General features: G+C 33.1%; 1 protein-coding gene across 1 annotated transcript in view; it reads right to left on the bottom strand.

The window, feature by feature from the left end:
• Nucleotides 1–205: 205 nt before the first annotated feature.
• The window catches only part of WDR78 (WD repeat domain 78), a 109,263-nt gene continuing 96,295 nt past the window's right edge, over nt 206–13,173 (bottom strand). The window contains 4 exon segments of the mRNA XM_010357084.2: nt 206–256; nt 7,894–8,050; nt 10,118–10,344; nt 11,109–11,207. Of these exon segments, the coding sequence (XP_010355386.1) occupies nt 206–256; nt 7,894–8,050; nt 10,118–10,344; nt 11,109–11,207 (534 nt within the window).

Here is a 13,173-nt window from a genome sequence, read left to right as displayed (position 1 = left end):
GAAACTCTTAAGAATAACTCTTAGATCACAAACTAATCAAATATCTCTGAAATAAAAGTTCATTAAATTTAAATTAAGTGGAAGTTATACATCAAATATTGTTTTCTGAAATCAAAATCTGGTGTACAGTATATAATACAGAATATTGGACATTAAACAATTCCTTTTTTAAAACAACTACAAGAAAAATATTAAGAATGATGAATCATGCTGGTTGATTTGACTTGGGTCCAAGCAAAGTATCTATTATATCTCCCTGAAAAAAAAAGAGACACACAATTACGATGCAATAAAATGCAAATTAAAAGGTAAAGTAGTCTTTAAAATGCCATTTAAAATTTATAAGTTAGTGATACACATATCCAATAAGATTGTAAAAGGGAAACAAGCAAAGGTAAGTTTAAACAGTAATGGTTATTTCCTAGTATAAACCTACTCTTTCCATGAAAGACTCTTTTTTTTGGGACAGAGTCTTGCTCTGTCGCCAGGCTGGAGTGCAGTGGCGCAATCTCGGCTCACTGTAATCTCCGCCTCCTGGGTTCCAGCAATTCTCCTGCCTCAGCCTCCCAAGTAGCTGGGACTACAGGCATGTGCCACCGCGCCCGGCTAACTTTTTGTATTTTTAGTAGAGATGGGGTTTCATCATGTTAGCCAGGATGGTCTCGATCTCCTGACCTCGTGATCCACCCACCTTGGCCTCCCAAAGTGCTGGGATTACACGTGTGAGCCACCGCGCCTGGCTGAAAGACTCTTTTAATGAATTCTGATAAATAATTTTATAAAGATTCAGTAAGAAGAAAATTTTGGCAGCTCCTATTTAGCCTTAATGCTTAAGCCTAAACTTTCTCATTTATAAAATACCAGTTAAATTTGCTGATATCTTAAGTTCTTCCCTGATTTATTAATGCTTGACTTAGAGAGTAGAACTTCTCAATTTTTTTTTTCATGTGGGTTTTGTTATTTTTCACTTAGTGGTACTGATATTTGTACTAAAATGGGCAAAATGATCATATATAAGAGGATGAAAATCAAAGATGGGAGGTGAGTTTTTAAGCAAGACAGTATAGTGAAAAGATAGGAACTGGAAGCAGAAGAGTTTCTCTATCACATAGTAAATGTAATCTTGAGAAAATCATTGAACTCTTTAGATAATGTAACATAAGTCAGTTCGTATTTTTTAGCCTATACTATGCTATCTTTGGCACTTCCCCATCATTCAAAGTCCTGCACACCAAATCAGTTGCCAAGTCCGTCAATTCTAACCTTAATATGTTTCTCAAACTCATCTCTTTCTACTTCAGTTTCTCACTTGGGCAAATGTAAGAGGTCGCTACAAAAATTTGTTCAATGTTGTATCCTTAGTTCCTAAAACCGACCCCGTCACATAGTAAATACTTAGTAAATATTAATACTTGTTGAATAAATGAATCAACAGTTTATTTTTTCTGCCTTCAGTGTCTATCAGCATTAATTTCTTACATATATTACAGATTCATGTTTCTAAAACTCTTTTTTGAACATTTCAGTTATCTTTTTATTTTTCCTTCAATTTGGAAAAATGCAAACAGCAAGAACACAGAGAAAAACATGGTAAACATTTGTATAATGAACCATAATAGTAAAATTAGTATCCAGGAGTAATTCTCCACAGGCTGCCTGCAGAAAAGGAGTTGCTTCTTAACTCTCCATTGAAACTGACTTCTCCCAAATGCTTAAACCATAATTCTCTACAGCTCAAGACTTACACCACCAGCAATCCTCATCATGACAGTAGAAGAGCTGGTGCTTCCCCAGTCATGAATGTTAATACAGTGGTAACTCCTGCCAACAGTTAGCTACATCATAAAGTTATAATTGCAAGCCTTGAATTCCAGTCTCCTGTTCATGCCAGACATTAGGCTGGTGTTACCACTAACCATGAACCCTAAGTTAGTAGGACAGGGCTGGAGCCAACCTTTGGCCATATCCTACCACAAAAGTATTCTGGTCCTTGCTCTCATCAGGAAGGGGCCAGAGTTTCAGAAATCATGTCACTTAAAACCTCCAGAGGGCCAGGCATGGTGGCTCACACCTGTTAACGCCAGCACTTTGGAAGGCAAAGATATGAGGATTACTTGAGGCCAGGGGTTTATGATCAGCCTGGGCAACATTAACAAGTCCCTGTCTGTACAAAAAATTAAAATAAATTTAAAAAATTAAAAGTTAAAAATATTACAAGTAGCAATTAGAAAGAGTGATACTAACTGTAGTCCTGAAAGACACTGATAAAACATAGTTTCCTTTGTATACCTCCTAAAACTGTTCTTCCCTTTCCCTCACGTCCCAGGGGCAGCCTTTATCCTAAATTTGGTGCACATCTTTCATATAGAATGAAATCATAAGGCTTCCATAACTTTGATTCACTCTTGGTTAAAATTAATGAAAAAATTATAGGTCATAATGCTACTTGACAAGATATCTTGGTAGGAAATAATGTTTTTGACATTAGTAACTTTGGAACTTCAAATTATTATTATGACTATAATTCTCATAAGCTAAGAAAGAAAAGGTATATCATTAACATTTGGCTGTAAGTAACAAAAAAATCTAATTAATGGTTTTTTGTTGTTGTTTAATCTCCCAAAAACTATAACCCTAAGCCTTTCAAATATAGTGACCAAAAACCTGAAAAACATACTTGCATCCAAAAATTATATTTATTTACTAACATAAGGAATTGATTTGTTAAGAAAATTGTTCTTACCAGCCTTGAAATCGTGCACGCGCGCACATCCACACACACACACACACAGAGATTTGCCAAAAATGTTCAGATTCTCTAAGCTTAGCTTTCTGCTTGTAGAGCATACTGTTCAAATTAAAAGATGGCATAACTGATTCAAATCTAAACACAAAAATGAAGCATTTTTCTTCTATATTCCAGTCTATATTTTATACTTTTACCAACTATAAATGTGTCTACTATGTTTTTATTTTTGTATTTAAAATAATACTTGCATATATTATAACATATTATACTTACCTTGTTGAAATTTGCTTTTATCACTCAACACTGTTTTTTAAATTTATGCAAAATTTGTCATATTAACACATTAAGATATAGGTCATTTAAATCTCTGTATTGTAGTTACACATGTGAAAATGTCATATTTTATCTATCCAGTTTTCCACTGATAATCATTTGGGTTGTTTTCAATTTGTCAGTGTACAAACAAGGCTGCTATAAACATTGTTTTCTCATTAGCATGTTTTTCACACCATGGCCCATGAGTTGAACAAAACCCTAAAGATGTATAAAATCTGGGCGAGGCCTGGTGGCTCACACCTGTAATCCCAGCACTTGAGGAGGCCTAGGCAGGCAAATCACTTGAGTCCAGGAGTTCGAGATGAGTCTGGATAACATGGCAAAACCCCATCTCTACAAAATATACAAAAATTAGCCAGGCATGTGGTGTGCACCTGTAGTCCCAGCTACTTGGGAGGCAGAGGTGGGACAATTGCTTGATCCCAGAAGTCTGAGGCTGCAGTGAGCCAAGATCAGGCCACTGCACTCCAGCCTGGGCAACAGAGTGAGACCTTTTCTTTAAATAAATAAATAAAATAAGGATATAATCTAATCTAATCAGATGGCATTTAAACATCTACAAAAGTTGTAATCCTACTGAACAGAAAAACTGTAATAATTTAGAATTTAATGATACAGTAAATCAATGAATTGAAGTCAATCAAGTGATCCAGCAACATGGGAAGGGTTGCAGACTTCCGTGAGATGACGGAGGACTTAGGTAATGTGTAACTAGACTTTAGGAGACATGGGCTGGGAGACAAATGCACTGGAGCATTGACAAATCAACAGTAAAACAGGGCTCAGGCTGACAGCGAAGGTAGTTAGATAAATCCCCTTAAATGTTCACAGTGTCAGACCTCCCTGGCTAAAATCTTAAGTCAAGATGCATCTTGGCTAGTTGTGAAAATAGTCTTCAAAACTACTTATAATGTTATTCTTTTTTACCCTGAGAAGAATAAACATTGTGCACAAAAATGATGCAGCAAATCAAACAGGTAACTTTAGTATTTTCTGCATTGAGGATTTTATATAATTTTAATATTTTAAATATTCATTATGTATATGAGAAGTTGCCATATTGGAATGTCTAACAGAAACATTTGCTTCTTATATAAATGTGTAATTTGGGTAACTGATTTAGACTTACAATCATGGATTGAAATCTTACCAATTTGTAAACAGCATTGGAACATTTAAGAAAATATAGTATTCATCACATTTGAAATTTGTAATTTATGAAATTAATAAGAATTCCTTAAGTATCTGAGACTTGTTTGTCCATAAGAAAATTGAAGTACTTAAAAGTCCAATATATTAAATTTATAAATGAGAATTAAAATATTTAAGAAAATTTAATTAAGTTGCAAAAACTCACTTAGCATGTATTAAAATCTGCTAGACTTAAAAAGAGAATAATAAAATATATAATCTAAATGTAACAACTTAAGATGAACTGTTCATCTTTTGTAAATCTTATATCATTTGAATATGAGTTTTTAAAATCAAAGTAAACTGAATAATCTTTTGTACGTATAAAGGCTACCTTAGGGAACATTAGAAATAAGAAATAAATTGGCTGGGCATGGTGGCTCACGCCTGTAATCCCAGCACTTTGGGAGGCTGAGGTGGGAAGATCACCTGAGGTCAGGAGTTCAAGACCAGCCATGGCGAAACGCTGTCTCTACTAAAAGTACAAAAATTAGCCAGGTGTGGTAGTGGGCGCCTGTAATCCCAGCTACTAAGGAGGCTGAGGCAGTAGAACTGCTTGAACCCGGGAGGCAGAGGTTGCAGCGAGCCAAGATCATGCCACTTGATTATACTTTCTTGAATATCTATTGTCCCTTTCTTAGAAACCATGTCTTTCGCTTGTGTGTTTGTTCATTCAGATAGTCATTTAGCATTCACTGAATGCCCATTGTGTGCTAGTACTGCGCTAGACACTTACATATATGTTTCCAAGGGGCTCAAACTAGTAAGAAAAATAAGTATTCAAAATATTCCAACTTATATTGATAGATTATTGTCACACTTGACAGGATAGATATATATATATACATATATATATATATATATATAAAATACATACACACAAATACATATATAAAATTTGATGAAAAGAAAATAATCAACATGCCAATACTCACAGATTTCTCTTCCACCACTATCTCCAACACACAATAACAAAAATTTTAAAACAACTCAAACAACTCAATTCCCACTCCCAACCACCACAAATTCAGAGTTTATGGGCAAGTTCTTAGAGCTCTTGTGAGATGGACTAAGAGAAACATAGAGTTTTTTTTTTTTTTAAAGATGAATTTAGGCTTTGAGGCTACATTTAGAATTGGAGGCTTATGGACAAAAGAAGAAAAAAGATTACTATAAACTATGTATTTGGATTCACTTAAAAATTTTAAGAGATTTGAATAAGAATGGAATTTTCTTTTAATTTCTTTTGGCCATTGAGTTGTGCATCTTAGGCAAGTTTCAGTGTGGAGATAAATATCCCAGTACCTGTAAAAATATCTGATACTCAATGAATGTGTGAGAAATGAAAAAATGTTTAATATCACGAAAAAGCCATTAGGATTACATTCCTCAGAGTAGACTAAAATTATTATGTAAGAAAACCAATGCGTTTTGCGAAACAAATACAGATGATATGGAAAACAGGTAAGTAAAAGGAAAAATATACATCTTATTGGTTCTGTTTCTCTGGAGACCCCTAACACAACTTCTTAAATAATAACTGTCTTTTAACAGAATAATGTTTTTATGCAAATGAACCTCTGGAACATAAAATTTATCCAAGACTCCACCCCTAAAACTAATAGTTGTAATACAAAGCATGTTAATTTTTTCTCTAGTTTTTCAATGCATATTTATTCAGCAAGCATTTATTGAATTAACTACTATAAGCCAGACACTACTAGTCCATGACAATACAACCCAGAACAAAAGAGACAAAAATCACTGTTTTCATAGAGTTAACATTCTAGGTGTGGGACACAGGCAATTAACAAAATATATAAATAAATTATGTTATAATGTATACATAAATTTATATATAAATAGCTATAAAATGCAGAAGTAAGTTTATGTATATTCAAAGGTGTTAAATGTTATTTAAAAAATAAGTCATGAAAGAGTATTGAATAGGGGGTGTGAAAGATAGTAGAGGTTGCAATTTTAAATAAGACGATCAGGAAAGACTTCACTGAGAAAGTGACACTTGAGCAAAGATTTGAAGTAAGTAAAGAAATAAGCCCTGTGAATTTTAGGCTGGGGAAATGACAAGCATTTTATTTATTTATTTATTTAACATTTGCAGTCCATATGGTTGGGACAGAACTCTACCTCCTACATGTGACCCAGATCTAATCAATCATCTGATTTCCCTGGCCACATTTCCTTCTTGTTGGATATTTATGTTGTTCTGTTTTCCTTTTCTTTTCTTATCTCATGAATAATGCTATAATTTATTTTATTACATTTATAAACATTTCTATAGGCTAGTCTCAGAAGTGGAATTACTAGTTATAAGGAATCAATATTCTCTAAACATTCCTGTTTTTTAAATTTTTTTTTGAGTCAGAAGTTTGCTCTGTTGCCCAGCCTGGAGTGCAGTGGCACCATCTTAGCTCACTGCAACCTCCATCTCCCAGGTTCAAATGATTCTCGTGCCTCAGCCTCCTGAGTAGCTGGGACTACAGGCACCCGCCACTACACCCAGCTAATTTTTGTATTTTTAGTAGAGACAGTTTCACCATGTTGGCCAGGCTGGTCTTGAACTCCTGACCTCAAGTGATCCACCCGCCTCAGTCTCCCAAAGTGCTGGGATTATGGGCATGAGCCACTGTGCCCGGTCTTCCCTAAACATTTCTAACAGTCTTGATTCAGATTGTCAAATTGCTTCCAAAAAGTTATACCGATTTCTATTCCAACCACCAGTATGAGAGGACTTATCAAATGTTTGCCAGTACAGAGTAGTCTTATTAAAAAATTATTTTTAAATAAACCTTGTAAATCTGATATGTGAGAATGCTATTTGAATTTAATAATATTTTATCTTTTAAATTATTAGTGAGGTTGGATTTTAAAACATGTCTACTAGTCATTTTTTGTGAATGACCTGTTCCTGACCATTGCCCATTTTTTATTGAAGTCTTGCTGTTTTTTCATATTGATTTGTACATATTTTTAGCATATTTATCATATTTGTGCTAATATTTACCAGATTATTGTTTATAATAACAATGTAAATACAAGAAACAGAGAAAAAATGAAAATTTTAAATTGAAAATTGAAAACGTTTTAAAAATAATAGGCATCTAATGACACCGGGTTGTTTGTCAAAGTTCGACACAAAACTTGGGTATTGAAGAACGTGGAATAAGAGAATAGGAAAACACTAAACCAACAGAAATAAATGCCCATTTGAGGAACATTGGAAAATATCTAAAAGTACAATTATTTTATGTAACAATCTTTTAATATATGAAGTAAATTTCTTCGACCATCTTTAAAAATTATTAAGTCCCAATTACATACTAGGCACAATTTTAGGTTCACCCATATAATATTTACAATTATTTTGCTCACCAAGATTATTATTCTCATTCTCTTTTACAGATAAAGAAGATGAAGTTGAAAAAAAAAATAACCCTAATAGGTACCATGTCTAGAAGTTAGCAACTCTTGGAATTTATGTTCTTTTATTATATTACACTTAAGATACTTAGGAAAGGTAAATTCTTTGCATGCTACAAAAGTATATCTGAATAGAATAATAAAATGACACAAATTTTTTTACTCTTGAGTCTCACCCGGCCAGATTCCAAAGCAGTAGGCATATTTCTCAGTTCATACACAGAAACCTGTCCATCACTGTCTCCTACCAAAAGGCAATCTGTTTGTTTGGCAAAGAGAATGGTTGTGAACTTGATTCCAGGGTTAGCCGTATTCACAATCAGAGGGTCCAAACTGTAATGAAATATTTTATTTGTAAATTCAATTGTTATATTAATATGGTCTTTTAAATAGACAAAGAAAAATTTGAGATTTTTTAAATTAAATGTAACAAAAACCATAAGCCTATTTAAGTGTTTCCAAACTCAAAATAACTGTTCCTCACTCCTTACTCAATCAAAACCTTCATTTCTTCAGTGAACTAATTTCAACCAGGTAAATTAAAGTACTTCACAATTAAGATGTGAACTCATAAATTTAAACTTTTGTGATGGTTAATTTTGTGTGTCCACTTGGCTAGGTTATGGTACCCAGTTGTTTGGTGAAACATCAGTCTATTTTAAAGGTTTTTTTTTCAAATATAATTAACATTTAATTCACTAGAATTTGAATAAAGCCTATTACCCTCCATAACGTGGGTAGGCTTCATCCAATTAGTTGAAGGTCTTAAAAGAAAAGACTGATATCCACCCAAAGTGGAATAAAATTCTACCTGCAGAATGCCTTTCTTCTCAAGACTGCAACATGACTCCTGCCGGAAATTCCAGCCTGCCAGCCTGCCAACTTGCACCGCAGATTTCATACTTGATAGGACCCACTCCTTAAAATAAATGTCTCTCTCTCTCTCTCTCTCAAGTGATGGATATAAAAATAGAGATATACAGAGACAACAATAGATGTAAGTACATACATCTTATTGGTTCTGTTTCTCTGGAGACCTCTAACACAGCTTCTTAAATAATAACTGTCTTTTAACAGAATAACGTTTTTATCCAAATGAACCTCTGGAACATAAAAGTACATTTTGAACAAGAAGTTTTCCTAGTCTTCGTTATCTAACGCAATCTACCTAGGGTCCTCAAAAGAAGAGAAGTAGCAAGTTTGTACACCTCTTTTAAAAATGTGTTGTCCTGGGAATTACAGTTTTTCCAGAAAAATTAAAATCAGAGGTGGGATTATTTAAGCAGCCACTTTATATATTAGTCACCTCATACTGGTAATCCTTGATTTTTGGTTCATACCGTTTTATAGAACAAACCAGGACAAAATTTTAAAATTACGGAATTATAATTCCTAGCAAAAAAAATTCTCATGAAGAATAAACCCATTGAATTTGACATCATTTCTTTCAAACAAGAATTTTTCTTGCTGTTTTTGCTAAAAACTAGCATAAAGATATATTATAATTTCCAATTGAAAAAGTAGAACCATTAACCTTTTTATTCCAACATTGTATTAAGTTTCCATATTAGGAAGAATAAATTAATTTAGACAATCCTCTAATAACTTTGATGTAATATGTTAAATCAAAAATTTTAATTAAGTTCATACCCCTTTGAATATGTTTTGAAACAAGGTAAGAGCATAAGTAAATGTTGCAAAAATAATTATTTTGTCCCTTTTTTCTATCGTAGAAAACTTTTAATTAAAAATGTAAAAATGCCTCTGTATGTTTCTCTAAACCAGGCAATGAATAAGAACTCAAGATAGCTATTATATCCTATATCGTCCTGTAAAAGTTTGAGGAGATGAGTAAGGTAAACTACTTTCTTTATTCTTTTTTTTTTTTTTTTTTTTGAGATAGTCTCACTATGTTGCCCAGGTTGGAGTACACTGGCTCAATCTTGGCTCACTGAAACCTCCACCTCTTGGGTTCAAGTGATTCTCCTGTTTCAGGCTCCTGAGTAGCTGGGACTACAGCTGCACACCACCACACCTGGCTAGTTTGTATATTTTGGTAGAGACGGGGTTTCGCCATGTTGGCTGGGCTGGTCTTGAACTCTTGACCTCAAGTGATCCACCTGCCTCAGCCTCCCAAAGTGCTGGGATTACAGGTGTGAGCCACTGCGCCCAGCCAAGGTAAACTACTTTCATTCAAATATTTTTAAAAGCACATACAGTATAAATAATTAACATTAATATAGCATCCTGGTATTATCTTTATTCATAAAGGACTCTTATAAACTATTACTTCTTCTAAAGTAACTACAGTACCCTCTAACTGGTGTCAAAACTATCAGCTATAATTTAGTTTGAACTGCTTCTACTATAAATTTACCCAAGAAAAATAGTAACACTTACGTGCTGATATGAAGGTCCCAAATCTCCACCCTGTTCTCATTTGCAGCTGCAAATATATAGGATGATTTTGGAGACCAGGCAACATCATAAACAACAGAAGTAGTTGGATAAAAACTCAAAAATGGCTTGACATTCTCCTGTTGCCATATAATAACACCCCAATCTGCAGAACAGCTTAAAAATACATCATGACAAAATGGATTCCATGTCACTTTATACACTGGACCCTAGAAATAAAAAAAAATACATAGGTAAACAATATTTAACATCATTTATTTTAAACTTGACCAGCAAATTAAAAATGCTAAGATTTCTAGATTTTCACACAACTCATTATTGTGTGGGCATTATTTTAGCTGAGAATAAGATCATAGATGGAATCTTCCCTAAATTATTACATTTAGAAACATAAAAATATAGTTGCTACAATATTCACTAAATTTAATACATATTATGCATACTTTGAAAAAATAAAGAGTATTAAGAAAAGAAAGAAATGACGGAGAAAATGAAAAAAAAGTGGCTGAAACTATCATGACAAGATATACAGCCAGGTGCAGTGGTGTTTGCCTGTAGTCCCAGCTTCTTTAGAGGCTAAAGTGGGAAGATCAAGTGGAAGATAAAGTGGAAGTTCAAGGTCAGCCTGGGTAACAGTGAGACCCATCTCTTAAAAAAAAAAAAAAAGCTATAGAGACTAGGTATGGGTGAAAGACAATTTTACTTTAGGATCAGCATGTTATCATAAGCAAAGTCTTTTAGAAACAAAACTTGTGACTTCCGAAACTTTCAAGAAGAAATCAAGGATATCTAGAACTCAAATAAAATGCCCCATACATTACTGGTGGTTTCCATAGAAGAAAACACTTAATTCAAGATGGTATTTTTAACTCTGAAGTTGTAAATTTATTGCATATTACATATTCTTTGTATAATGGTACTATTTTTTCAGAAATACAAAATAAATGTTCCAACCTTCTATAATTAAACTAACCTTATGTCCTCTGTAGGTATTTAGGTATTGTTCATTATATGAACAAGAACATTTGTGAATATGACCTTCTTCAGTGCCAGCCAAATAGATATTTGTGTCCTACAACACAGAACATCGAAATGCATTGGCTTGTGATACATTAGTAAGTGTCATAAATAGAAGATTAGATATTTCTGGATCTATTAAAATCAATTTGAGAACCCAAACTAAAAGCACTATCTTGAATATACCAGTGTTGTCTTTTTCTTTTGTCATGATTTTATAATAATCAAACTACCTGAAAGACTACTGTGCAAAAGAAAATATAAATTGGCCCTTTGCTGGAATTGGGGTAGCATTTAATATCCTGTCTGGAAATTACATAGAAAAACACTGGCTTAAAATAAATAAGAAATCTTCTAACATTTAGAGGTACCTGACAATGGAACTAGCAGTCCAGGGAAACAGTAAGTGCTCTTTCATTACAACTTGTCAAAGAAAAGACAGATACACACTTTTGAACTACATGATATTAAAAAAAAGAAAAAAATAAACGATATGATAAAGTATAATTTCTCCCAAAGTGGTATTACCAATACATATTCCCAGACAGTCCTGTATAAAAGTTATCTGACTCACATTCTCTTCGACAGTTGGTTACATCAGAAATCTTAAATGTTGCCATTCTATTAGATGTAAAATTATATCAACCATTTTTAATTCCTATTTATTTGAATATTAATAAGGTTGAGCACTTTATGTTCATTAGCCACTTGTGCTTCCTCTTCTACTTGTGTCCCGATCATTTTAGTAATAATATGTCTTGTTATTTTCCATTTCTATAAGTTCTTTATATTTTCTAGAATCGATTGCTTTGTCTATAACATGTTACAAATATCTTCTCCCAGTGTATGACTTACCTTTTTATTTTCTTTTTACCGTCTTTGATAAACATAAGTTCTCATTTTCTGTTATATTTAGCATTTTTTTGTGCTTTAAGAAATCTTTCCCTACCTTAAGGTCCTAGAGATATTTTCCTACATTTTCTTCTGAAAGGTTTTTGTGTATGATAGGATAGAAATCTAATTCCTTTTTTAATATGGATACTTATTATTCTAACACCATTTATAAGTGGTCATTTTTCACTAGCGATCTTCAACGTCATTGTTAAAAGTTGGGTTTCCCAGGAAATAAACTCTGAGATTTCATGTCAGAAGTGTCAGGGAGTGCTCTCAGGAACAACTTCTATGTAGGAAACCCAGGAATGGGCAGATATTTCAGTTGAGCCGTGACACAGTTGCAATCAAGGGCTTAGTCCCAAGTATAAGAAGCTCTGGAGAAAAGATGGCCCTTCAGAGTCCTGTCTCAAGATAAGGAAGCCAGATATTTTATAGATGTCCCCTTCAAGCAAGATGTTAGACTCAAACCTAACCATACTAATAATCAAACTAAATGTAAATGATCTTGGCATCATAATTAAAAGGCAGTGATTTTAAGATTGTATAAAAAGGCAAGACCCAATTGTATGCTACTACAAAAAAATTTAAGTATAAAGAGATAAAAAGGTAAAAAGAAAAAGCATAAAAAATGATAAACCAGGCTAACACCAGTTAAAAGTAAGCTGGAGTGGCTATACTAATATCATACTAAGTAGATTTCAGAGTAAAAAAAAATTACAAGTTATAAATAGGGTCATTTCACCGTGATAAAGGAGTTAATTGATCAATAGGACATAATAATGCTAAACATATGTATGTACCTAATAAGAAAGCATCAAGATACACAAAGCAAAACTGATAGAAATACAAGGAAAAATAGACAAATCTACAATTATGTTTGGAGACTTTAATACCTCTTTCTCAATAACTGAAAGAAGTAGGAAGAAAATCAGCAAAGAGAAGTAATCTTGAACAATATTATCAGCCAATTTAACCTGAATGACATTTATAGAATATTCTAACTAAGAAAAGCATAATACATATTTTTCTCAAGTATACAGGAAATATTTACCAATATAGACCACATACTGGGCTTTATAACAAATCTTAATAAATTCAAAGAGTTCGGTTTATAAAAAGGGTTTTCT

The sequence above is a fragment of the Rhinopithecus roxellana genome, chromosome 12 (genome assembly GCF_007565055.1).
Source record: "Rhinopithecus roxellana isolate Shanxi Qingling chromosome 12, ASM756505v1, whole genome shotgun sequence".
Lineage (NCBI taxonomy): Eukaryota > Metazoa > Chordata > Mammalia > Primates > Cercopithecidae > Rhinopithecus > Rhinopithecus roxellana.
The sequence above is the reverse complement of the archived record's forward strand: the minus strand, read 5'-3'. Positions and strand labels throughout refer to the sequence as shown.